Genomic DNA, 26,944 nt, shown 5'->3' with positions numbered 1-26,944 from the left:
TTAATAAAATAAAAATGTAGTCAACACTCAAAAAATAAGGCCAGTGCGTGTGTATGTGTAAAATCTTGGACAAACGCACACTGTCAGCATGGAATAGACGTGAGTACCAAACAGGCTGGAACATTGAGGTCCGTTCTGTGTGGTGTTCAAAGCTGTCATGAGAAGCTTGGTTGTGTCCACAGGTTGCGGATGATGGAGTTCTCCATACGGAGTAGCTGCAAAAGGCAGTCGCCGACAATCAGTGGTATCGAGCGAAGGGTCTTACTGAAAGGTTGGGTGGCACCGGCTCTTGAACAAATACTGAGTGCCTATGATGCTCGATGTGACAAGGCGAGTTATTGGTTATAGCCATCTATTTTCTTTTCAATATAGCACGTGTAAACGTAACATAAAGTTATCAGCATTGACAAAGCATTCAAAACTGAACACCTATGCTTTTAAAACTGTCTTGTTTGTTTACAAAACAAATCCATCAACTCAAATTGCGGGCCAAAAAATAAAATTAACTAAAAATTATGGATAAATATTGCTACAGTGTAAAACGTTTATCCAAACTATATCCGAATAATCCTTTTATATGGGAATTTGAAACAAATCCAGATCTTACTCGGCAGATCTACAAATATGACCAAATAATACGCGAAGTAATGGTATGTTTGGATATCTTTCGGAGGGAAAAAATTAAATCGTTTACCGGTATATCATTGGATGTACGGGGGCATAGCGCAAGGAGCTGCATATTATTATTAAGGTAAATATGGACAATGGAAAAATGTGTTACATTACTACAAATTGCCGAACTTTGTAACTTAGGTTAGCAATCCTCCCCATTGCGCCAAACAGAAGATATTCAAGTGAATGTAGATATTCTCGTCAAGCTTCGCCATTGCGCCAAACAGAAGATATTTAAACGTTTAACAGATTCGGAGATTTCATTCTACCTTGGGAAGCTTTGTTTCACTATAGGAGTTTCGACTTCCTCCATACCACATATAACTGTAGACCACACAAAATGTCTCAGTCCTAGCTTGAGGGACGTGCAGCGTGTCGTCAGATATCAGATGCGGTTTCCGCATATATGAAACCTCATCTGATATGTTTGGCAAGTGTGTGCAAAGCGGTTGTTGTTGTTGTCGCCACATTTTCATTTGAATGTAGAGATTTTCGTCAAGCTTCATAGGTGAACAAGCTCGTTCCGGTCCATTAACCGATCACCGTGGGAACGTTATGGCCATTGGTTATTTAAAGGCACCAAAGACTCTCCTTGTCATATTGAGTATCACAGGCACTCTGTATTTAAGCAAGAGCCGGTGCCGCTCGGCCTCTCACTGACACAAACTAAATTTTCCATGTATATTCCAATAAGGAACAGGGAATAATTCTCTCATATCAATGAGTGCAGTCCGATTTAAATTTAAGCTTAATGATAAGGGTCATCCTTTTTATTCCGAGTTCGTGCGCCATGTCGCACAGCGACACATGGCAGGATACCTCACAAATGTAGCCAGCATTTGTAAGAGGATAACCACGGTAGAAAAATTTTTTTTGATGATCACGCCGGGATTTTAACCCAGACGTTCGGTGTTATAGGCGGATTTGCTAACCTCTGCGCCAAGCTGACCTCTTCTCACTGACACTCTCCACCCGATATCGCAGATTGTCGCGATTGCAATTGCAGCTACTCCGTATAAGAAGCATTCCACTAACCACAACCTGTAGACGCGCCCGTTAGATCCCAGCTGAGATTCTCGTGATGACTATGAACACTATACGAATTGGATTTCAGAATTCCAATCCGTGTGGAGCTCATAGTCATCCCGTGCCGGGCTGCAAAGCAGTCACCGTGGTATGCAATTTGCTAAATCCATGCTTATGCCAAGCACTTGGAAATTCTCCAACATGGCGTGGCAGGATCAGGGTCTTAAGTATCTTATCCATAGGCGTGGTTAGGGAGATATTGTTGTTGTAGCAAAGCAATTTTTTAGTGAGCAAGTTTGTTTCGGTGCAAAGACTTGACTTGACGTTCTGCCATAATCGAATATTTTCGTTTGATAAGGGATATAGCGTGATGCAGCCACAAACTTGCATGTGGCCACAACTACTTGATAAGGTGCTTTTAGTGAGCAAGTTTGTTCCGGTGCAAGACTTAACGTGCTATCATAATCGAGAGATTACTTTATTTTTAAGATATCTGTAACAATTAAAGTGTTCAGACAAAGGATTAGACTCTAGGTTAGTTAATATAATGTTATTGATTGGCTCGCTTTATCGCCCTATCATTTGAGGGTTGCTCTAAAAATGAATGGTTGTTTTTGTAGACACAGCGATCGGTTCTATGTATCGGAAAGATCAGGCCGTCACGCATGCCAGGGATCGAAACCTTCACACGTAAGTATCCAAGATAAATTAATGACTGAAATACCTGCCGTATATCTTCGGATTACTTACTGTTACGCGGGCCCAAGTGAATGACAAAATTGGAAGGTTGGAAGAAGACAACAAAGCATTATATATTCACATATGGATAGAATCTCCAAATAGAGATCAATTCCTCCAACTAGGAATATTTATGCAGTCCTTAGTCCCTTTTATCATTACTGGCTAAAGTTTTGAAAGCACTGCTTCCCCGAATTTAAAGTAAAGACAGAAACTAGCCACCACCAATCGTTTAAGGAAAACCAAACCGCCACTACATCTATGAACCAGTTTACGACTCACATCGCTGATGGCCCTAATAAGTTGTCGTTGTTGTTGTAACCACATTTTCATATAGAGGTGGCGCTTCTCTCCAAGCTCCTGTAGGTGAGCAAGCTCGTTCCGGTCCAAAGTACCGCTCGCCGTGGGAACAGGGTGGCCATTGGTTATTTAAAGGCACCCATAACTCGAGCATCGTAGGCACTCAGTAGTTGTACAAGAGCCGATGCCACCCGACCTCTCATTGAGACTCTCCGCTCGATACCGATGATTGTCCGCGACTGCAGTTACAGCTACACCGGAAGGAGCATTTTACTATCAGATCGGACCTTAATGTTCCAGCTTGTGTGATGCTTGCTCACAGCTATCCCGTGCCGGGGCACTAATAAGTCTAGACCAATAGCGAATCAATAAGCCTAGTGCCGAGGGGTATGGTCTCCCATATTAGTAAATGTTTTATTTACCAGTCCCCCCTACCCCTTACTCCCTTTATGACCCAATTTATTATATTTTTTATTTCCTCTTTTTCAGTATTCTCAATCATGGATGTCATTTCTATTGCATAGATTTCAAAACCACCAATAATATATCCCAAAAACTTAAAGACAGTGGAGCGGAATACGTTATTTCTAAGCACATCCAAAATATGGATGAAATTTGCACAACATATGCTACCTTCAAGGTTTTAAACCACACATACTTTATTGGAACCTTGCCTACATCCCAAACGAGTATAACAAGTAAGAGAAATATTTGCTATACCATATGCACTTCGGGTAGTACAGGGGAACCCAAAATGATTCATGTACCATATGAATGTATATATCCAAATATAAAATCATTATGGTATGTTTTTTATCATAATTACTTAAGAAATTATTTTTTAAATCGATTAAATTTTTCTTGCAGTTCTTTGCTGAAAATTAATGAACAAGATGTGATATTTTTGGGATCACCACCCACTTTTGATCCTTTTGTGGTTGAATTCTTTATGGCTCTTGAAATGGGCTCAAGCCTTGTGGTGGCAACAAACACTGCGATTCGTTTTACCAACAGTGTTCAGCTGTTGGAGAACATAACAATCTTGCAGACTACACCTTCTCTTTTTCGCCTACTTGGAATTCAAACTATAAGGGATTTTGTATTTCAGACAACAAGCTCTTTAAGGTTAGTAAAGTTGACCATTAAAATATATTTTATTTTGAAAAACATTTAAACAAACAATTTTCACACGAAACAAGTAGACAAATTTAAGAGGACCCCAACAGGGAAGACCTCTACAACCGTTTTAAGGGCAAGAGTGTGCGTACCAAACGAGCCAGATGAATTCGCGCAGTGAAAGATTTTATAGCTTATGCTCCAAAATGATATAAAAGAGAGCTTATCTTTTTTTCTAACTAACACGCAGGGGGTGGTCCCTATATATGCAGTTGTTGTTGTAGCCAGGTTTTCATGTGGAGGTGGTGATCCCCGTCAAGCTCCTGTAGGTGGGCAAGCTTGTTACGGTCCAAAGGACCGATCGCCGCGGGAATAGGGTGGCCATTGGTTATTTAAAGGCGCCAATAGCTCTCCGCTCGATGCCACTGATTGCCCGCGACTGCCGTTGCAGCTATTCCGTATGGAGCTATCCACTTTCCGCAACCTGTGGACGCACCGGTTAGTTCCCAGCTTAGTTTCACGTGACAGCAATGAACAACACACAGATCGGATCTCAATGTTCCAGCCTGTGTGGTGCTCACAGCTATCCCTTGCCGTGCTATATATGCAGTTGTTGTTGTTGTTGTTGTTGTAGCAGAGTGTTGTATACAGAGGCGGCAGGTTTTGCCAATGAATTACTCCATCGGGTTAATCCGGTATGTACAACCGGCTGCCATGGGAGTGATATATGCAGTGTATTGGCTTGGCGATTGGAAAGTCAGGAGTCGGAGAGAGAAAAGGGAGAACATTCCGACGGTGCACAAGGGAAACAATAGAGTAGTATACTCTACCATGGTCGATCAACAACATTGCTCTGGACCCGGTCAAGAAGCTCCAAGGAGGACTTCAGAGCCTCCCGTCCTTGCATGGGAGTTATATTCCATCTTTGGCCTGATGAAGGCTGTATAGATATTGAGAAGATCGGAGGAGCTGAAGTATTTCTGGCGCCGCTTTAGGAAAGCCCAAGCACCCCATTGCTAGAACATCTGATTGCTCAATATCTATTCCGCCGATAGATAATGACGATCGTAAAGGGTTATTAGCTCCAAGGAGAACTTTAGAGCCCCCGCCCACGCATGGGAGTTATATTCCATAGTTAGCTTGATGTAAGTTGCATAGATATTGAGAGAATCAGAGGAACATCAAGAGCAGCTGATTGCTCAACATCTATATCGCCGATAGATAATGACGTACGTAAGGGTCAGGAATCGTTTATGTGACAACAAACAGCTCTGGGTCCTACATGCATTACAATCTACTTGAACCCATTCCGAAATGGCTAACAAGTCATCGTAGAGTGTATCATTCATAATCCGCCTCTTGTTCACTATTTCTTGAAGACACGGCGTATGTTCCAGCCTGTGTGGTGCTCACAGCTGTTGTTGTTGTAGCAGCCCTTGTCGATGAAGGATTCCATCGGGTAAATACGGTACGCACAACCGAAAAAAAATTTCCCGGTAATGCAGGGAAATTGATCACAAACTGTTGTGCGTTCCTAGATGATCTTGTGTCCCTGTCGAACAATCCTTTCCTCAGGAATAAGAAGACGTATCTCTGCGGAGCAAATACCATGAAAGTAAGGATAAAACACCAGCACCATGCTGCCAACATTCCGATGGTGCTTAAGGGAAACAATAGAGTTGGATGCCCTACCATCGTCGATAAACCCCGTCAAGTAGTTCCAAGGAGGCCTTTGGGAGCCCCCCGTTCATATATGAGAGTTATATTCCATCTTTGGCTTGATGTAGGTTTTATAGATATTGAGAAGATCAGAGGAGGTGACGTTTTCTTGCACCGCTTAAGAAAGCCCAAGCATCTCATTCCTAGAACATCAGGAGCATCGGATTGCTCGACATGTATATCGTCGATAGATAATGACGATCGTAAAGTGTCAGGTATCGTTTATGTTACAATAAACAGCACTGAGTTCTACGTGCATAACAATCTACTCTGTTCAATTGACCTCATTCCAAAATGGCCAGCATGTCCTGGTAGAGTGTATCATTTGTAATCCACCTCTTGTTCACTATTTCTTAAAGAATCGGCTATGGTCGAAAACAAATGAACGACAGAGTTTGCTGTCATACGCAAATTAGTAGATCCGATTCGAAGTCTGACTCAAAAGATCGTCAATGAAAATAAGAAAAAGGAAGGGAGAAAGGACAGAGCCTTCAATCCCATGGCAGCCGGTTGTACGTACCGGATTGACCCGATGGAATCCTTCATCGGCAAGGGCTGCCGCCTCGGTGTACAATACATTGCTACAACAACAACAGAGGCTTGAGGCACCGTACACCTGTGGTCAATTTATACTCAATGAACCCATTTATACCAACTCGTACAGTGCTATCTCGAAGAAAGCTTTAAAAAAATCGAACGAAGTCAATTCCCAATCTATAAGCGACTAGCTTTGGTAAGAGTGCACCGTGCTAGACCCTGTCAAATGCCTTAGAGATATCCAGAGCTACGACCTTACTCTCATCAAACTGGTGAATAGAGCGACTCCAACGTTCCGACAGGAATGCCATCAGATCACCCATGCAGCGATTTCTGCGGAACCCATGCTCTTTGTCGCTAAGAAGAACATTGGATTCTCACAAGATGTTGATTAAACATGCTCTCCACAACATTGTAAAGCGCGGAGAATATCGCAATTGGTCGGTAATTTGCAGTATTGTTCGCCATGTTCTTCTTGGGGATGGACTGAACTTCGCTACCCACCAACATGTTACCCAGCATGTTAAAAGTTAAAGAGGTTGCGTAATGAACGAGCAAGCGTCGAAGAACACTTAGACAGGACAAGTGCTGATATACCCTTCGGGCCCGACGATTTAATTTCGTCGAGATCCGCAAGAACTCTTTTTTTACCCCTTGTGTTCGAAAGAATATCTGGAGCATCAAACAAGATACGCCTTCGATCACAGGGGGTGGTTGATTGCTCTCAAGCGAGGAAGAATTCCCTGCAAATATTTCAGCCAGTAGGTTAGCCTTATTAACAGGGCCAGTGAATATCTGGTAATCTTTAGCGTCGGGATAGTTGACGAGTTACCCCTTACAAATGGCAAAAAGCTCTTACTTCCCCTTAGAGAAGCAATAACTTTGACACGTAGACGTTGTTCTAGAGAAACTTTTCGCATCACACGAAGATCTTGCCAGTTTGCGCAGCAGTTCAGTATTGGCGTTTTTGTTCAGACACCTGTTCTTGAAGCCTCCTTTTTCGGTCTGACGGCATTCCTGCATGTCTGGTTAAACCAACTCTTATCCTTTGATTTAACCGATAAAGTCCTACTGGGAATGAAGTCATTTTCATTCCAATTAGCATTATCCCTTTAACCATTTCAGAGGCAGCATTCATGTCGTCGTCCAAGAAACAAATTTTCCAATTGAAATGCCGGAAAAAATCATTGAGCTTGGCCCAATTTGCTGTTTCGTATATGAACATTGAACGCTTCGGAGCTGAACAACAACCTGATATAGCTTTCTTATTAGATATCCCCATTTTACTTCTGGAGCCTATAGAGGGCGCTATATTCGTTCGCTATTATGATTTCTATAAATTAAGCTCAGTGTGTTAGCACAAGCCTCTTGTTGTTTGAAACGAAAATGATCCAAATCGGACATCATTTAGATATATCTGCCATATAGACCGATCTGCCGACATTTGGTCTAAAGCCCGTAAAAGGGGCATTAATCATCTGATTTCACTAGAAATTAAAAGGTGAGTTGTATTAAAACTTCCGACCAGTACTGGCCTGTGGAGCACTGGTATGGTGGAACGCCGTAGGGAAGAGGGCGCGTGCGAAGGAGTTCGGGAAGGTCCAGAGACTGGCCTGCGTCGGGATCACAGGGGCGTTGAGATCCGCACCACAGGCAGGCCTGAAGGCGATGCTGGATATGCAGCCTATATTTGGAACTGCGCCGCCAGGGTCGCGCTTAGGCTGAGAGAGCTCGACATGCTGAAGGAGGATGGTTTCGGCCACAGTTCGATTCTGGGTGTTATGTATACGGAGGGCATACTGAGGAGGATCTCCGACAACCTGGCACCATTGCCGACTGTAGTGAGTGCATTCGCGATTCGTTTTCTGAGAGAGAGAAAAGGGAGGGCGAATGGTGTATTTGAGGAGGATAAGACCTCGATCTACACAGATGGCTCCAAGATGGAATCAGGGACTGGATTGGGGTCTACTCTGATGCACTCAATATTAGTATGTCTCTGAGACTGCCGGACGAGTGTACGATCTTTCAGGAAGAGGTCTGTGCCATTGCAGTAGCCGCAAGAGAAATTCAGGCAAGGGGCTTACCGCCCTCGAAACTCAGAATTTATGTGGACAGTATGGCGGCGCTCAAGGCCTTGGGGTCGAGGATGGCTCCGGGCCCACGATGTGACGCCGACATGGGTTCCTGGCTATGAAGGGATTCCAGGAAATGAGAGGGCGAACGAGTGCGCCAGGAGGGGTTCGTCTGCGCCCGGCTAACCAGTCATGGGTCTTGCCTTCGTGTCATTTGTCGAGCTACTGAACACAGTAGAGGGGATGGTCAGGGCGGCGTCGGTGACGAGGTGGAACACAGTAGATGGTTGCCAGATGGCGAAGGCGCTATTGCCGGTCATGGATCGGAGGAGGATGAGGGAATTGCTGGCGTTCGATAAGTGGTCGATGAGTACTTTAACAGGGATCATAACCGGACACTGTGCCATAGACCGCTTGGCGGCACCGCACAAAGGCTTCTCAGTAGGAGTTGTCCCGATGAGGATGAGGAGGAGACCATTGAGCACTTGCTTTGTTCTTGTCCGGGTTTGCAGAAACATGGGATCTCCTTTATGGGGAATCGTTTCTTCTGTGATCTGTGTGAACTTGCGAAAGTACCTCTGGTATCTCTCCTGAGGTTTGTTGAGGGAACAGGATGGTTCCGACGGGGGTGTGACATAGGCTCCGGCGTAGGTAGGTCTGTGCTTGCGTAGGGAAGGGCGGTTCTTCACCTCCCGCTCGGGTTTCTCCACTCCTCTTGTCTTTTTCTTTTTTATTCGTGTATAACCTCTAGTACGGGGTTTCACATTTTCCATTTTCTCCCTTTCTCTCTCTAGGGGCCAAACCACAATGGGCCAAACTGGCCTCCGAGTGAATTCACCTTTGGTGAGCGACTCATTTACCCTAACCTAAGACTTCCGACATACGATTCAAATATGGCCTAGATCGGACCAGTATTTAGATATAGCTGCCATATAGACCGATCTGCAGTTTTAGGGTCTTAAGCCCATAAAAACCACATTCATTACACGATTCCGCTAAAATTAGACACATAGATTTGTGATAATCCTCTCGTCGTTCGGCCAGATTACGGTGCAGGTCGGACCATATTTAGACCACATTTAGTTAGAAACCTTGCCCATGGAGGACTTCATCGTACGTACGTACAACTGGCTGCCTTGGTATTATAATAGGATGATGGACCCGTTTTTATATACATACATACATTTTTAAAGCCTTAATTTTTTTTAATACCCTCTAGCATAGGATGGTCGTGTACTGTTTTTGTCATTCCGTTTATAACACCTCGAAATATTGGTCTTAGACTCCATAAAGTAATTTTATATATATTTGATCGTCATGACATTTTGTTGTTGTTGTAGCCCCATTTGCATGTGGAGTTGGCGATCCTCGTCAAGCTTTTATAGGCCAGCAAGCTCGTTCCGGTCTATACGACCGATCGCCGCGAAAACGTTTTAATTCAATCTTGCCATGTCCGTCCGTCTGTCGAAAGCACGATAACTTTGGCTGAAATTTTGTACAACGACTTTTCTCATGAACTTCAACATACGTGTCAGTTATGGTCTGAATCGATCTATAGCCTGATACAACTCCCACATAAACCGATCTCCCTATTTTACTTCTTGAGCCCCTTAAGGGCGCAATTTTTATTCAAATTGGCTGAAATTTTACACAACGAATTCTAAAGGGTGATTTTTTTGAGGTTAGGATTTTCATGCATTAGTATTTGACAGATCACGTGGGATTTCAGACATGGTGTCAAAGAGAAAGATGCTCAGTATGCTTTGACATTTCATCATGAATAATGAACTTACTAACGAGCAACGCTTGCAAATCATTGAATTTTATTACCAAAATCAGTGTTCGGTTCGAAATGTGTTCATTCACCGTAACGTTACGTCCAACAGCATCTTTGAAAAAATACGGTCCAATGATTCCACCAGCGTACAAACCACACCAAACAGTGCATTTTTCGGGATGCATGGGCAGTTCTTGAACGGCTTCTGGTTGCTCTTCACTCCAAATGCGGCAATTTTGCTTATTTACGTAGCCATTCAACCAGAAATGAGCCTCATCGCTGAACAAAATTTGTCAAAATTTGAACACATTTCGAACCGAACACTGATTTTGGTAATAAAATTCAATGATTTGCAAGCGTTGCTCGTTAGTAAGTCTCTTCATGATGAAATGTCAAAGCATACTGAGCATCTTTCTCTTTGACACCATGTCTGAAATCCCACGTGATCTGTCAAATACTAATGCATGAAAATCCTAACCTCAAAAAAATCACCCTTTACTATGATCTCCAACATTCATTTCAATTATGGTTCGAATCGGAAGATAACTTGATGTTATAGCTCCAATACCATAGCAATTCTTTTCATGGTGGAGGGTATATAAGATTCTGTCCGGCCGAACTAAGCACGCTTTTACTTGTTTCATATAAGAAGAATACGACCCGGCCGAATTTAGCACACTTTTATTTGTTTGTTTTTTTTTACTTCTCAGATGTTTACTATTAGGTGGCGAAAAATTTCCTTCACCACAAGAGATTCAATCGTGGTTGCCTGAAAATTTCCAACATGATTCCAAACGAATTTTTAATATCTATGGCATAACCGAATACTCCTGTTGGGCTACCATACATGAATACCAACCCACAGTATCTTCGAAATACATAGAAAATCGTATTCCCTTGGGAACCCCATTAGACGAGGCTACAATTTTGCATATAAACAACGACGAAGGGGGAGATAAGGAGTCATTAAATGGTGTTTGCAAAGGCGAGTTGCTAATTGGAAGTTCCATACGTCGTTGTTTTATTCCCCAATGTGATAAAGACAATGACAATGACGCAAATGAGATAATTTTTCGTAAGACTGGAGATTTAGTGGAACGTGATGAAGGTGGTCAACTGTTTTATATAGGACGTATTAATAACTGTATTAAACGCTTGGGAAAACGCATTTGCCTGGGTAAGTATAGGAAATTTTTTTATAATATCTAAAATTTTTAACAAATCAAACAGGTGACACAATTGTTTGAATTTATTATTTTTTCCTCTTTGACTTTTTTAGACTCCTTGGCTTCAAAAATTGAAAATTTATCAAAAACCCAAGCCATTTGTTTATGGGATGAACATCATACAAAACTAATATTCTGCTTGCACTGCGACAAAGAAGACAAGGGCAACCAATCAGATACCCAAAATCTATTTAAAACTCATTTAGAGGATTTTGAGCAACCAGATCAAATCGAATATGTTGAGCATATGCCCTTGAATCAACATGGAAAGGTGGATAACAAAAAATTATTATCAAAGATTTTGGAAAACCCAGCAAACTACAAGAAAACGCCTTTGAGCGTTTTCCAAAACTTTCTGGAACAAGTCATGGGTTTTCAACAGGCGCCAGTAACCACAACACAAATAAACGAGGAAGCAACCAATGCCAAGCGTATAAAACGAAATTTAGATGTTGGTTTTCTTCAGGCTGGCGGTACATCCTTTCAGGCTTTAAGTTTAGCCACCGAGATTGGAGAGCTAATGTATAGGCCAGAAGAGCAACGCCAGTTTTTGGAAATGCTTCTATCCTCTGAAGTTTCTTTGATAGATGTTATGGAATTCTTGGAAAACGCAAAGCCCAATGAGCAGACAACTAGGGAGTATAAAATTGATCTTCAGAGTCTGACCAGCTTAAACGCTGACTACAAAATAAAATTCTTATGGCGTTCTGATTTAAAAAAATGTGTTGATGCTTCACCTACAATCTTTGAGAATGAATACGTAGCTGTAGGTTCCCACTCTCACATACTAAAGACTTTAAATACCACAACGGGTTCCGAAATAACTCACTTGGAATTATCAGATCGTATTGAGTGTCCTGTGGTTTTTGTTTCTTCAAATATGGCCTTAGTTGGTTGCTACGATGGCTTACTGTATGGTTTTAACTTCAACACCTCTGAAATTCTGTGGCAGATAAGTGTAAACGGTATGATAAAGGCTAAGCCAGTTATAATGGATGGTCGAATTATACTGGGCTCGTATGGAGAGGATTACAATGTCTATGCCTTTGATCTGAGGGTAAGTGTAATTGGCTAGCTTATAAACCTTCTTTTGTTAATGGAATTCGTTCTTCTTGCAGTCTTTAAATTGTCTATGGAAATTGAAATTGGGCTCAAAAGGAATATTTAGTTCTCCCCTATGGCTTAGCGATACCCTGGTCTTATTTTGCAGTTTAGATGGGTCCTATGCCTCTATCGATATCGCCAATGGTTCTATAAAATGGAAAAAGAAACTGGATTCGCCAATTTTTTCTACACCAGCTCTAGTTAAAAACCCCAGGATTGAAGTGGTTTTGGCAGAAGTTAGGGGCAGGGTAATTATTTGCAGCGCGGAAAATGGAAAAGAGGTAACTTTTTTCAAAAAATTCAAATTTCCAACCATTATTCCATTAGAGAACAGCGTGGAGATTTTTCTCATATCTGTGAGCACTGACCGATTCATGTTATGACCCTAATTCAGAACCGTTGAGGAAGTTGTTTGAGTGGGCAAGACATAAACACCAGAGAGACTGGACAGGTCGTCTTCGATGTCGTAACACAGAGGCTGTAGCCCTTGCCAATGAAGTAATACAACGGATCAATCCGGTACGTACAACCGGTTGTCACGGGATTAACTGAAAAGTTGCTTTTCACCATTGCGTTCTCCCGGCACGGCATAGCTGTGAGCACCACACAGGCTGGAACATTGAGGTCCGATCTGTGTGGTTTTCATAGCTGTCACTAGAAGCTAAGCTGCAAGCTACCGGGCGCGTCCACAGGTTGCGGATAGTGGGATGCTCCATACGGAGTAGCTGCAGCGGCAGTTGCGGAAAAACAGCGGTATCAGGCGGAGAGTCTCAGTGAGAGGCTGGGGGCACCCGCTCTTGCACAAATACTGAGTGCCTATGATGCTCGATATGAGAAGGCGAGTTTTATGGTGCCTTTAAATAACCAATGGCCAATCTGTTCCCGCCCGGACGGTATATCAACACTTGTCCTTTGTAAGTGTTTTTCGACGCTTGCTCGTCCACTACGCAATCTTTTCAACCTTGCTTACCGTGCGGGAGTTTTTCCGGTGCGTTGGAAGGTTGCGAACATTCAGCCCATCCCCAAAACAGGAGGGGCGAACAACCCTGCGAATTACTGGCCAATTGCGATATGCTCCGCGCTCTCCAAGGTTATAGAGAGAATGGTTAACCATCATCTTGTCAAGATACTTAGAGTCCAATAGCCTTCTTAGCGATAGACTACGGGAGACCTAATGGCATTTTTGTCGGAACGATGGAGTCGCTCTATCCACCAGATTGGCGAGAGTTAGGTCGTGGCTCTGTAAATCTCCAAGGCATTTGATAGGGTCTGGCACGGTGCACTTTTATCAAAGCTTGTCGCTTTTGAAGTCGGTAATAACTTCGTTCGATTTATATCGAGCTTTCTCAGAGATCGCACTATACGAGTTGTTGTAGATGGGTTCTCATCCGATGACTATACGTTGACCGCAGGTGTGCACAAGGTCTGTCCTTTCCCCTTCCAATTTTCTTATTTTCATTGACGATCTATTGGGTCAGACTTCAAATACAGTCTACTCATTTGCCAATGACAGTAGCCTGTGTCATTCATATTCATTCGACCATAGGCCCAGTCCTCAAGCAATTGTGGGCAGCAGGCGCATTATGGATGAGACGCTCTCCCAGGATTTGTTGGCCATTTCCGAGTAGAATGAACGGAGTAGACATTAACGCACAGAAGACGCAAAGCTGTTTCTTGTCTCACAAGCGATTAACTGACCCACTACAATCGTCCCTTTCCAACGACATTGAGCAGACAGATGCTCTTGATGTTCTGGGCATGAAGATACAATGTGATGTCCGTTGGCCAAATCACGTGTCGAAAGAAGCGTTCAAGTGTCTGGCCTTTCTTAAATGGCGCAAGAAATATTTCACCTCTTCTGATCTGTATCTACCACCTACCTACCAATATCTACCCACCTACCTACATCAGGCCGAGGATGGAATATAACTCTCATATATGGGCAGGAGATCCAAAATCATCCTTGGAGCTACTTCAACGGAGAGTGATGGTGTTGAATGGGGACAATAGAGTATCCAACTCTATTGCTTTTCTTGAACATCGTCGAGATCGGTTTGTATGGGAGCTATACAGATTTTAGACCGATTCTGTCTATACTTGGAAGTATGTTGAATGTCATAGGGGAAGTCATTGTGCAAAAATTCGGCCAAAATCAGATAAAAACTGCGCCCTTGAGAGCCTCAAGATGTATAATTGGCAGATCGGTTTATATGGGAGCTGTATTAGATTTGGACCGTTGCGGACCTTTTTTGGTACATCTGCTGAACGTTATAGTACAAATTTTCAGCCAAATCGAAAAGATTTGCCCTCTCTAAGAGGCTAAAGAAGTATAATCGGGAGATCGATTTATATGGGAGCTACATCAAAACATAGACCGAAATGGCCCATTTACAATCCCAATCGACCTATAATAGTAGGAAGTATATTTGCAAAATTTCAAGCGTCTAGATTAACTGTTTGAAAAGTGACCGTGCGGTTAGTAATGGTCATTGCTAGATCAACTTAAAATATCATGATGTTGTCTCTAACGAGAAACTTCTTGAGTCGGCCGATGAAAACAACATCTATTCTCAAATAAAAAGAAGGATATATAGCTGGCTTTGGGCACACACTACGAAAGCCATACAGTGAGATGTCGTGCAAAACTTAAATGGAACCCATAGGGTTCGCGGAGATAATGATGAGGACCCAAGGACCCAATGGAGTCGTACAATTTTTAACGAAACAGAGATTTTTCAACGAGCATACATATTTAGCCGCGGACAAACAGAAATGCGTACACAATCAATGTTTCTGATAAAATTTGTTGATTAATAATCGGGTCCCGACACGGGATGACTATGAGCACCACACAGCCTGGAACTTTGAGCTCCGATCCGTGTGATTTTATCGTCATTACGAGAAGCTCTGCTGGGGGCGTCTACGCTATCTATCCTATAGACCACATGCAAATGTGGCCACGACACCAACAACTGGATGAGTTAGAGCTGTTCTTCTCTCTTCTACAGAGGCCAATTACCTGATCGTTATTCTGGACCAGAGACTAACCGCCAAAACCAAAACCGACTCGTTTGGCAATTCTGCAAAATCGGAGTTTTGGTAATAAGCTGAAGAAGAAACGTCGACGAAAGGGTCAAAAGGTGACAACACGCTCTATTTCTGATGCAACTCGATAGAAAGAAGTGGAGGCCTGAGCTGATGAAGGTACACCAGATGTTTACGGCGGTTTTCTATGTTCGGTATGCCATTGGGCTCTAGAAAACTCTACCGTTCGCAGAATGATTGAGGAGGTACAGGGCACCGCAGTATTTCTGAAGCAAAGGGAGTGTCCTGAGAGCGGCACTGAATCACATACTCGGTTTCAGTTTTATTCACCTGGGCATTGGGGGTGTGGGAAGGAGTTTTTCTCTGCATCGCTGGAGGTGTGGAATCTTCGAAAGATGTATACAGCCCATACTGAAAAACATGTACGATTTCCACGTACTAAACCACACCTCATACGATATCCTCGATCCCCGCGAAACTGCAAGATGGTATTACTTCTCGGGGGGCGTCTCAATTACAGCCATGCTCCACTTTCTCAGACACTATTTGCACTTTGCTAGCTATCGCTATATACGCGTTCATTGTGTTCTAATTCTCCTTCATTTCTAGCATGACGGTTACTATATTGTGTGCCATTAGTTGTTTCCTTATGAAAGACTCCCAACATGTTGCGACCTATGACGTATTTCGAAAATACTACATGTTTTGCGTCCTTCTTCATTGTGGGACAATTTCGACTGCAAGATGGTATTACTTCTTGGGGGCGTCTCAATTACAGCCATGCTCCACTTTCTCTCTCTATTTGCACTTTGCTAGCTATCGCTATATACGCGTTCATTGCGTTCTAATTCTCCTTCGTTTCTAGCATGACGGTTACTATATTGTGTGCCATTAGCTGTTTCCTTATGAAAGACTCCCAACATGTTGCGACCTATGACGTATTTCGAAAATACTACATGTTCTGCGTCCTCCTTCATTGTGGGACAATTTCGACAGCGTGGAGAGGTTTCATGACCGAAGCGACACAGGTAGCTTCCGTAGCAGCCACGAACTGTCAAAAATTGGGTTAGGTTGAAGTTAAGCTTCCCATGCTTTCTCATTAACCACTTATTTAAGTTAAGCAATAACTTATACGACCAACGGCCATTTGGAGAATTATCCCATCGCCTCTGCCAGTTTTCGATCGCTGTTACTCTCTCTGGCCTATCTTGGCATTCGTAGGCCATCTTCGAGTACTCTCCTATATATATTGGAATATTCCTTAGCAAGCATATCAAAGGGGATCATCCTTGCCTCCACGTGTTGTGTCGCTTGTCGAGCTGTGATTGTCACGTGGGATCGTGGAGACGGCTTAAGCTTCGGTTCCTAAAGAGGGTCTCCTTACAGTAGACAAGAATTTACAACACTTGTGAGGACATACTCTTTGGCTTTGTCTGGGGTTATCTAAGTTTGGCATCCCTTTGGAAAGTGCGCTGTTCACATTCGATGCCTTTTTAACTGCGTATTCCATGTGCTGATTGAATTTCAAGCGGTCGTCTATCAGGACTCCAATGTATTTCAAACTTTAGGCCGATTTTATCTCCATTCTGCCCACTTTGATAGTCAGGTTCTTCTTTTTTCTCTTTCCACTTAAGAATACACACTACGTTTTATGTTCCGCCAGATGTAGGTTCATTGTTGTTAAGCAGTCTTTAACGATTTTGCTTGCCTCTTTCGAGTACAGCTCTGTTTCATCCAAGTGACTTGCTTAGACCAATATGCCAATGTCATCTGCAAATCCAACGCTTGTAGCTTCTTCTGGTAATTTAAGTCTAAATATACAGTCATACATGATGTTCCACAGAAGCGGGCCAAGTACTGATCCTTGTGGCGTTCCAGAGGTTAAATCATATGAAACGATGCCGTTATCAGTGACGACATATAGTACTCGGTTCGAGAAACAGCTTTTTATAATTGCTATAAGCTACTCGGGAACGTCTATATTTCTTAATGAAAAAACAATGTGTTTCCAGCTCGCGGAATTGAAGGCGTTTTTGAAGTCCAGAGTTATAACTGCGCAGTACTTTATTTTTTTTCACCTGTCTTCTCGTTTCCTGCTATGTCCTTTCGGTTGATATCCATCGTCAAACGATCTTGGCTGCCCTTGCCATTGCATAGATCTCCACTTGAAAAATGCTGCATTCATTGCGCATGCGGAGAGACACTTCAATACCAAGCTCGAGGCAGTGGACACCACATCCGGTGTCGTTCTCCTAATCCTTACTTTCTGCCTACCACTCCTCTAGGCACCTGAACTACCAATCTTCTATCAACTATAACCTTCACCACCTAGAAATCCGTCCGACAGTCCATTAATGTTATTAAAGTTTTGTGCAACCCTGATTTGGACTTGGTTACTAGTTCGCGCCATTTTTCGTTGTTTGTGGTGTGTATTATGAGTCTTAACTATAATGCACACACATAACCGAATGTGAGGAAAACTCGTTGCCAGGTAGTGGTATTCCAAGAGAAAAAGAATTTTACAAAACTGTTTTTGGGTACAATACCTGTTAATGAATTTCGCTTGGTTGCAAGCTTCCGGGTGCTTCATCAACATTAAAGATTATTGTGCGTTTTGGTTTCGCCTTTTCTTGCTCGAATTATTGATAAAACTTATTCAGCGATTACTGGGGAAACCTCTATCCACTCTCTACGAGACTTTCATTTATCTCTCTCTCTCTCTCACACACTCTCTTAGATAACACATTTCCAAGCGGATGGCAATATTTTCTCCAGTATAACCTTGCTTCAGAAGGATTCTTTGCAAAGTACGTTCATACTATTCGGCTGTCATGATGGAAATCTGTATTGCTTGAAATATGATGCGCCACAAAGCCAGATTCTGTTACATTGGAAATTTGCGCTAAATTCCGCTGTATATTCTACACCAGCATTGGCCTTTGATAAAAGCATTGTTGTGGCCTGTTCCATTAAAGGCCAGTTGGTGCTTGTGGACACATCGCAGGGACAAATTAAAGGATCTTATGACTTTAAAGCGGAAATATTTTCTTCACCTTGTGTCAGTGATAGTAACTGCATATATGTGGGAGCGCGTGATAACTTTTTGTATGCCTTACAAGTGTTGCAATAAATATTTGTGTATTTGTAATAAAAGACAAAATGTAAAACTACATGCTCATACATACAAATTGTTTCAATAATTCTTCTACTTTTTAATCATAACATAACATCATGCTTTGCGTTTCTTTTTAGTTTCCTTAGCCGAATTCTTTAAAATTTCAGCTGCCATTTTTCTATTTGCTTCCATTTGTTCTAAAGTTTTTTCTCTTTGAGGTATGACTTGTTTGGTGTTGGGTATATTTGGACGTTTAGTGGGCTTTTTCAGAGGTCCACGTGCCATTCCCGAACTAAAATCAGCGTCGATAGTTAAGCTGACAGCATCACCATTACATTCATTGACTGTTTGCTGCTGTCCATCTTCGGCCTCTTTCTTCCTTTTGGCAGCCACTTTGCTCGTTTGCCTTGACCTTTTCGGTCTGGTTGGCTTTTCGCTGGCATCATCTGATGAATCTACTTTTCCCGTCATTTTATCAATGGCATTTTGTACTCGTTTACTAACCTTAAGCTGTCTTAAATTCAAAGCACTTTTTACATTGAAATAGTTTCGTATCGATTGTTGAGTGCGTTTCTCATTCAGTTTCTTCATTACCGGCATTAATATGTCATCGGTTTTGTTTGTAGTCCAACCAAATGTTTTCTTTGCAAATTCACGCAAAGATTCAACATCCGGATAGCCCCACGACAAAGGCTCCTTATTTTCATCCACCTTGGGAGTGAGATAAGCTTCGACCACCGCTACATTGGGAAATCCCTCATGTACTTCGATATTTTTCAACTTCTTCTGCAAGGCAAGGCGAGCAGAAGTGCCTGGAGGTGCTGCCGAATTTTTGAATGATTGCCACCAAGTGCGAAACTTTTGTAGAGTCGAAAGAATATATTGCGTTTTTAGAATTGTGGATCCATCGACAGCATTGGGAATATCTTTTGGTGCAAAGGAAGCTAGAATTTCCATAGCTGTGACGGCTCCAATACCATGAATACCTGGAAAAGAAAAAATGTATAAGATTAAGAAATTTAATATATTTTTTTGCTCCCTAAGGACAGAACACTAGAACAGAAGATGTTAGACTGATTGTACCGATACTCTTTTTAGAGATACACCAGAAATCTGGCCTTCCTTATGTTCAATACGAATGGATTACCACCATACAGAGAATGGGCACATTCTTGAAGATTTAAGAGCCAGGTTCACTGGTTAACTATATTAAAGCCACAGAAGCAATGAACAGCTTTCCAGAACATTCGAAACCACATCTATGCTAGCAAGCAGCTCGCAAAAGGAAGGTTAACTGATTCCTAGAGCCTTGAGAGACACTAAGAGAAAGATGTGTGGAAATTGTCTCTGGAATTAGACTCCTACATAGTAAAGTGAATTTTTCGATAAAACAGATAGTCTTTGCTCCAGCTTTCTTTGGCAAGTTCAAGGTAGGATTCTCCGGAATATCAAAGAGGAATTGGGAATAGAGACTATGGTAAGAATTCTAATCTTTTCAAAGAAGCCAGAGGAATGGACTCTCCTACCGGATGAGGGTTGGATTGCGGACAATAACAACGGTAAGATTCCTCGATAATGACTTCGCTGGGCCATTGACGGACACGACGGCAATATACCTAAAAAAGTACTCAAGCAAGGTTAGGTTAGGTAAGGTTAGGTAAGAGTGGCAGTCCTTTACAGACTCACTTAGAAAATTTTAAGTCTATTGTGACAGACTAAGGCTTCTGGCGGGAATCGAACCCATGACCCCTGCACTGGGAATCCAAGCACGCTATCAACTCGTCTATCGGGGCGCCCTACTCAATATGTACTCGAGCAAGGACACGGAAGGGTCTTTACAGCGAGAGATCTTAATACGTACTCAAGCAAGAACTTGGAATGATTTTACAACAATAGGTCTTAATAACTATTGCAAAAAGGATGTGGAAGGATTCTGCAGCAAAAGACCTCAATAAGTACTCAAGCAAGGACATGGAAGGGATCCTACAAGTAAGGGCGTGAAAGGATTCTACAGCAAGAGATCTTAATAAGTACTTCAACAAGGTTGTGGAAGGATTCTACAGCAAAATACCTTTATAAGTACTCAAGGAAGGATTTGGAAGGATTCTAAAGCCAAATACCTTAATAAGTACACGAGCAAGAATACGAAAGGATTCTGTAGCAAGAGAACTTAATAATTACTCCACTTAAGTAATGGAAGAATCCTATTGGGTTGCCCAAAAAGTAATTGCGGATTTTTCATATAGTCGGCGTTGACTAATTTTTTCACAGCTTGGGACTCTGTAATTGCATTCTTTCTTCTGTCAGTTATCAGCTGTGACTTGCTTTACAAAAAAAAGTGTAAAAAAGTATATTTGATTAAAGTTCATTCTAAGTTTTATTAAAAATGCATTTACTTTCTTTTAAAAAATCCGCAATTACTTTTTGGGCAACCCAATACATCACTAGCATGAAGTCTTTAAACACCTTCTGGGCAAGAATGCGGAAGGATTCTGTACCAAGAGAACTAAATAAACGCATGAATCCTACATCACTAGCATGAAGTCTTTGAACACCTTCTGGGCCTCTGACTTCGCTGGCGTAGTTCGTTATCCAGGTTTTCCAGAAATCGTGGCAGAAGTATTTCAGAGAATCCTACTGATTTGTGCGGTGTTCATCGTCATTACGAAAAGCTCAGTTGGATGCCGAAGCGTCCACAGGTTGCGGAAGGCTCCATATACGGAGTAGTTGGAACTGGAGTCGCGAACAATCAGCGGTATCGAGTGGAGAGTCTCAGGGAGAGGCCGGCCGGCACCCACTTTTGCTTAAATACTGAGTGCCTATGATAGTCTATATGACAAGACAAGTTATTGACTCCGTTCAATAACCAATGGCCATAATATTCCTGTGGACCCGGTCCTTTGGATCGGAAAGAGCTTGCACGCCATCTCCACATACAAATGTGGTCAACAACCGTGGAGAACTCCAGCATGATCGAAACCAAGTCTCAGGTTGTAAATCATTAAGAATTCCAGCGGATTACTTCCAACTGTGGAACTCAAATCCTCTTTCGAACTTGCTCTGCAGTTGTTGCTTGTATTTCTCTACCAAGAGCACCTCCGAGCTCTCGTTGTCAAGACAGGACCTTCAAGGTTTCGCTACTTTGGTCTCCCAACTTTTTTGATATCGCCCATTTTGTCTCCTTCTTGTGTACGGCATGGATCTGTTGAGGGTTTTTGAGACTGTCAGGGATATGGTACTGCGCCAACCACATTGCAAACTCGCTAAACGTTTCTTTCGATTTTCAATTGTCAAATGCACCCTGAACAAGGTGCATAGTTTAGTGGGAAGTTTCAGATACCCTCATTGATTATAACATTGAACTCGCAACTATCTTTAAACTCTTCGACCTAAGAATCCGTTTGATGACCAAAAGCTACAAAAGAGAAGATAAAACCATTCCTTGTGGAGTTCCTCAACTCATAATCGAGTTCTCTGCTGGTGGTATGTTTATTTTATCCATCACTTCAGCATCGTATCAACGTATCGTCACTTCCCGTGGTTTATGCCTAGACTATTGGCCGCCCTTTCTTCACAGCTCAGCTCAATGGACCAATTCAGATACCCTTATTGATGATAACGTTGAACTTGCAACTATTGAACTACACTCTCCTACCTAAGAATCCGTTTGATGGCCAAATGTCAGAAAAGGGAAAATAAAACCATTCTTTGTGGAGTTCCTCAACTCATAATCAACCTTATCGAGTCCTCTACTGGTGGTACGTTTTTTTTTAATCCTACCCTTCAGCATCGTACCAACCCAATTTGCCAAGAGAAGAGGAATCCTCATCTCTACCAGAGAATCAATATTGCCACAAATACTGACTATGCTTAAGCTAATGCCGATATTATCTTGGTAAACCGACTCACTTAGAAAATCATAGTCCTTTAGTTTAATTTTTTTATCACTCACCTGTTGTATAATCACTTCCTACCAGGCATGCCAGTTGTATTAATTTCTGGCGATCACAATTGAAATCCTTTTCTATTTGTTCAGCACGAAATTCCAAAACATGTTTATTCTGGGCAAAGAAATTCTTATAGACTGTGCGTCCGCCAAACAACCATATGTCACTGTCATCTGTAATTGTACCATTCGTTAGTTCCACAATGTCGAGAAAAGCACATTGGGCTTCTGCTTCCATAGGAGCAATAATATAGGGCACTCCGAATAGCCTTAATAGTTCCTGGCAATCGGAATTCATTCGTTGTGTTATGGACATGCTCATGCGATCTTGGCGATTGCGTTCATTTTCCAAATCTCGCCTATCTTTGGCCAAATCAGCTGCTAGGTGGTCTAATTCTTCGGTGGTTTTATTCGATTTTAATAGCTCAGCTGCTTCTTTGATTACATCCTCTTCAGTGGTTTCTTTTATAACTTCTATGCCATCTTCGTCAGCTATTTCTGTGGCATTTTCTTCGCCATTTTTATCGAATAGGGATTTACTGGCCTTTGATACCTTTTTACCCGACGTTGGTGAATTACTACCGCTTTTGCTGGCAGACTTTGGAGTTTTCTTAACAAAAAATGGCGACTTAACTTTGGGTGCTTCTTCATTCTCTTCGGAGGGCTTGTCTGGTGTGCGCTTGACAACATAATTTACATTGAAAAATTCTGTAATGGCATGATTTTTGGAGGGAGTATGAAATTTTGGAGATTTGTTGGCGCTACCTCCGGACTTTGGGGTTTGTTCTGTGGCAGCTGTTATTTGTAGAGGTGGTGTGTAAGGCCTTTGATTATCATCACTGTCGCATATTTCAATAATTTCCTTTTTTTCTACAATTTCCCCTGGGGGCACTTCATCATCGGAAAGTTCTATAACTGAATTGCTTAGCTTTATTTCATCTAAATTTATTTTTTTTATATCTGCCACTTGTTGTTTTAGTTCATCTAGAATGGAAAGTATTTCGACTTTTTTACCCTGATCGATGGGTTTTATTTTTATGTCACTTTTGTGTTCGCTAGGATTTTCGATTTCTGATTTCATCACAACTGGTGGTGTTTCGGGTATAAAACATTCATCACCTTCCTCCAAGTCTTTTAAAAATTTTACAGGCATTTTTGGTTTCATATCTACCAAAGATTCTTGGGGATTGGTTTCTTCGATGGCCTTAGTTTGTGATGTAATTGGTTCTAGAAGATCCGGGGTCTCCTCAATAACACATTCGTCTTCTTTAAAAACATCCGCGAATAAATCATCATCTGCAGGCGTTGCCTTAGTCACATCCACTGTAATGGAAATAGCCGGTTTAATTGCTTCCTCTTCAACCTCCTCTAGATCAGAATCTGTGGAGTCAGAATCATCGGTTACTTGCAAACGTATTTCCTGGCTCTCGTTGTGAATACTCTCCGGTTTAAGTTCAGCAGTTTCAGGGTTTCTGAAAGCAAGGAAAAAATTTAAGCTATTAACACTCTGTAACATATTAGGAAAAAAAATCTCGTATAGGCATTAGGTTTCCCCAGAAAGCATGACTACCGACTGCTGATAGGAGTCCTGACTGATCGTTACAACATAAGGTCTCTGACGTCGCGCTGGACGCAGAGAGAGGCAAGGTGTTCGATGACGAGGAGGAGTTGGAGATGGAGACGGTTGAGTCCCTTTCTGGCACTTACCCGAAATTGGGAGAAAACCCTAGTTTCGTGACTGGATTCCCTCCAGGCACCAAATCCGCCTAATTACCTCCAGGCACGCAGGGAGGGGCAAGGAGTTCGATGACGAGAAGGAGTTGGAGACAGTTGAGTCTCTTTGTATCACTTACCCGTCTTCTTTCTCTTTTCTACCTTCTTCTAGGGCGAACACAATAGACCTAAGGTCTCGAGGTTAATGTGGAGTGCCCTACAACCTAACCTAAGGCTATGTGAGAAGGTATAGCAGAGGTCATACACTGTTGGCAGTGGCACCGTGGATATAGCGATCCTCGCCAATCTCCTATAGAAGAGCCAGCTCGTTCCGGTCCAGAGAACCGATCGCAGAGGAACCGTGATGAGCATTGATTATTTAAAGGCATCAATAACTCGCCTTATCATATCTAGCATCATAGACACTCAGTATTTAAGTCAGAGCCGTTGCCGTCCGGGCTCTCTACTCGATACCGCTGATTGCCTTGACTGCAATTACAGTTACTTTATATGAAGCATTCCACTATCCCCAACCTGTGGACCCGCCCGCTAGCTCCCAGCTAAGCTTCTCGTGATAACGATGAATACCACACAGATCGGTGCTAAAAGTCCCCGCCCGTGTTGTGCTCATAGTTATCTCCTAACGGGCCATTTCTTAGTTCAGGCTAGTTCTGAAGTCTTAAGACTAAAGGGAAGAAAAGGTCTGGGCATCTAAATCCAGGGCCCAGAGAACGAGTTCTGCTTCTGGCTGTCTGACCATGACACAGCCCCAACCGCGAAAACCCAGACGACCAAGGAATACCCGCGTGGACGTGGATTGTGAGTAATACTATCTTCTAAGATGGGTCTTTAGTGAGTCTCAGTCATTTCTTTGTTTTGTTGCTAACTTACCTCTCTGGCGCAACATCACCATCCCCAATTAGGCGTTCTAAATCCAATGTCTCATCAAAGTTATCATTGACTTGAGTTCTTTCCAATATCCCCTGTACCTCATCCTTATTCATGCCAGCATATTCAATCATATAAGCACGTGCTGGTCCCTTTGCGGCATCTTGCAATCGTTCACGTTGATCTCTGTTCAATTTTAATACCTCATCAGAATCGTACTCATAATCTTTGTCATCGTAAACATGATCAGTGTTCTCTTCCAGCGACAATGCTAGGGCTAATTCCAAATCAGCATCATATTCTTTACCAAGCTCTTTGGTGTCTGAGGCAGGATTTGTAACCTCTTCACCCTTGGAGGTGGAGGGTTTAATGTCTTCACTTTCAGTGTTTTCAGATTTGATCTCAACTTTTGTCTCTGGGTCTTGCTCTTCATCGACTTTTTTCAATTTCTTTTTCAAGTCCCTGACTAAGAGAAATCTTGTATTTTCACTTGAGGATATTTGCTTGGTAGCCTTCTGCAGCTTTTCCGATTCCAAGATACCCTCCTCGGTGAATATGTTGGTCAATTCTGTAAATGTCAAAGCATTGTCGTTGCCCATTTCCTGCTCGGCTTCTTCCAGACACACTTGAACATCTCTGCGTTTCAATAGACGCTTCATTTGAAATACACTAAAGTCATCGCTGCGTGACGGCAGCTCATGCAAGCGACCCCAAGAGGATTGCTTGCGGGTTTCTTTAATATCCACCAAAATGTCATGCCTAACATCGGCGGGCAAATGTTTAAACTCGTTGCTACGCACATCTATGGCCAGAATGTTGGTGTTATAGGCATGACGAGGATTGGATTCATCGTATGAACTATCGTCAGTAGACCCTGTAGTGTTGGTGTAATCATCTGTAGAATTAAAGGAATCCTCCCAAGAGTCATCCATACTACTATCTCCGGCAACTTTGCCCTGCTTCTTGGAGCTTTCTGGCAATTCAGGTAATTTGAACATGTCGTCAACTGAATCTTCCTTAGAGGCCTTCTTTTTGATGGGTGATGTTAATAGCTGCTCGGCGTTGGGTCCCAAAGCCTGCATGACAACTTTCTCCTTAGCCAGTGATTGTAGCAGTAGATTCTGTATACGGTCAGCTTCATTGCTAAGTTTGCTGCGCTGCTGTTGACGGCGAGCCTATAGAAATTTATAAGAAGAGTTCATTAGTGGCGGACAAGCCCAAGAACATGCTGTTTGTCATACTTACAATTGTATCTCTTTTCAATTGGGGCACACAACCATCGAATACAAATACTGGCTTAACACGATAGTACATCAGTTTGCACAGTCTGTGAAATAAGCCCAACAAATGGGCATTGTTCAAAGCAGCTCCTTTGTTGTCTTGGAACCCTTTAACCACTTGATGCAACCAAATCGATACATCTGAAAGAATGAATTGGATTGGTATTTGTAAGTTTGTAAAACCATACCGGCAAATCTGAGACATCAACTTACCAATGGCCAACACTTTACCCTCCAGGGTTTCCACAGGCACTGGCTTACCACATGGTTCGATTAGCTTCCAAAGACCAGTTACTCCCATTCTAGATAGGGCTTTATCAACTTAATATTATCTAAACGTTAATTGAAATCACGAAATACGATAACTGCATGCAAAATAAAATAAATATACCGGCATGTGTTGCCAATCACAAATATTATAAAAGGGGAAAAACAGCGTTGCCAGATTTAACTCTCAAACTGGGTTTGCCGTTGCAATTCCAAATAGTAATAAACAGATAGGTATTTAGTTCCAAAACAGATATAATTTTTTAAAACCAAAAATCAAAATAAGAAGCATATTATGCTAAGGAGTTCAGTTTTTACAAGGTTCTTAGTTATATACAAACCTAGATTTAAAATGTTTCAGCTTTAAATTCGCATTATTATCAACTTGCGTGTGGCAACACTA

At 42.2% G+C, this 26,944-nt stretch overlaps 2 protein-coding genes across 4 annotated transcripts; one reads left to right on the top strand and one right to left on the bottom strand.

The window, feature by feature from the left end:
* Positions 1 to 468: 468 nt before the first annotated feature.
* On the top strand, positions 469 to 18,512 carry LOC106094215 (beta-alanine-activating enzyme). 2 transcript variants are annotated; one of them, XM_013261415.2, is made up of 7 exons: positions 469 to 751; positions 3,226 to 3,540; positions 3,604 to 3,861; positions 10,668 to 11,134; positions 11,237 to 12,240; positions 12,302 to 12,568; positions 18,070 to 18,512. In XM_013261415.2, the coding sequence occupies exons 1-7, from the start codon at positions 516 to 518 to the stop codon at positions 18,460 to 18,462; spliced, it is 2,940 nt and encodes a 979-aa protein (XP_013116869.2). In that variant the 5' UTR covers positions 469 to 515; the 3' UTR covers positions 18,463 to 18,512. The 2 variants fall into 2 exon arrangements, with proteins under 2 accessions (XP_013116869.2, XP_013116870.2); XM_013261416.2 differs by lacking the exon at positions 469 to 751 and adding an exon at positions 2,990 to 3,123.
* Positions 18,454 to 26,670, bottom strand: LOC106094214 (DNA excision repair protein ERCC-5 homolog). 2 transcript variants are annotated; one of them, XM_013261414.2, is made up of 5 exons: positions 26,488 to 26,670; positions 26,240 to 26,415; positions 24,998 to 26,169; positions 22,400 to 23,865; positions 18,454 to 19,433 (listed from the first exon to the last, which is right to left on the bottom strand). In XM_013261414.2, exons 1-5 carry the CDS (start codon positions 26,573 to 26,575, stop codon positions 18,562 to 18,564), a joined length of 3,774 nt encoding a protein of 1,257 aa, XP_013116868.2. In that variant the 5' UTR covers positions 26,576 to 26,670; the 3' UTR covers positions 18,454 to 18,561. The 2 variants fall into 2 exon arrangements, with proteins under 2 accessions (XP_013116868.2, XP_013116867.2); XM_013261413.2 differs by having other exon boundaries at positions 26,240 to 26,670.
* Positions 26,671 to 26,944: the final 274 nt, after the last annotated feature.

The sequence above is a fragment of the Stomoxys calcitrans genome, chromosome 3 (genome assembly GCF_963082655.1).
Source record: "Stomoxys calcitrans chromosome 3, idStoCalc2.1, whole genome shotgun sequence".
Classification (NCBI taxonomy): domain Eukaryota; kingdom Metazoa; phylum Arthropoda; class Insecta; order Diptera; family Muscidae; genus Stomoxys; species Stomoxys calcitrans.
The sequence above is the reverse complement of the archived record's forward strand: the minus strand, read 5'-3'. Positions and strand labels throughout refer to the sequence as shown.

Bases quoted from the DNA above. Each gene is read 5' to 3' on its own strand.
- LOC106094215 (XM_013261415.2), top strand. From the start codon at position 516: ATGGATAAATATTGCTACAGTGTAAAACGTTTATCCAAACTATATCCG. The intron at 752-3,225 runs GTAAATATGGAC...CCTCTTTTTCAG, and splicing joins AGCTGCATATTATTATTAAG to TATTCTCAATCATGGATGTC. The intron at 3,862-10,667 runs GTTAGTAAAGTT...TTTACTTCTCAG, and splicing joins CAGACAACAAGCTCTTTAAG to ATGTTTACTATTAGGTGGCG.
- LOC106094214 (XM_013261413.2), bottom strand. From the start codon at position 26,575: ATGGGAGTAACTGGTCTTTGGAAGCTAATCGAACCATGTGGTAAGCCA. The intron at 26,170-26,239 runs GTAAGTATGACA...AAATTTCTATAG, and splicing joins AATTGAAAAGAGATACAATT to GCTCGCCGTCAACAGCAGCG. The intron at 23,866-24,997 runs GTAAGTTAGCAA...CCTTGCTTTCAG, and splicing joins GGTGATGTTGCGCCAGAGAG to AAACCCTGAAACTGCTGAAC.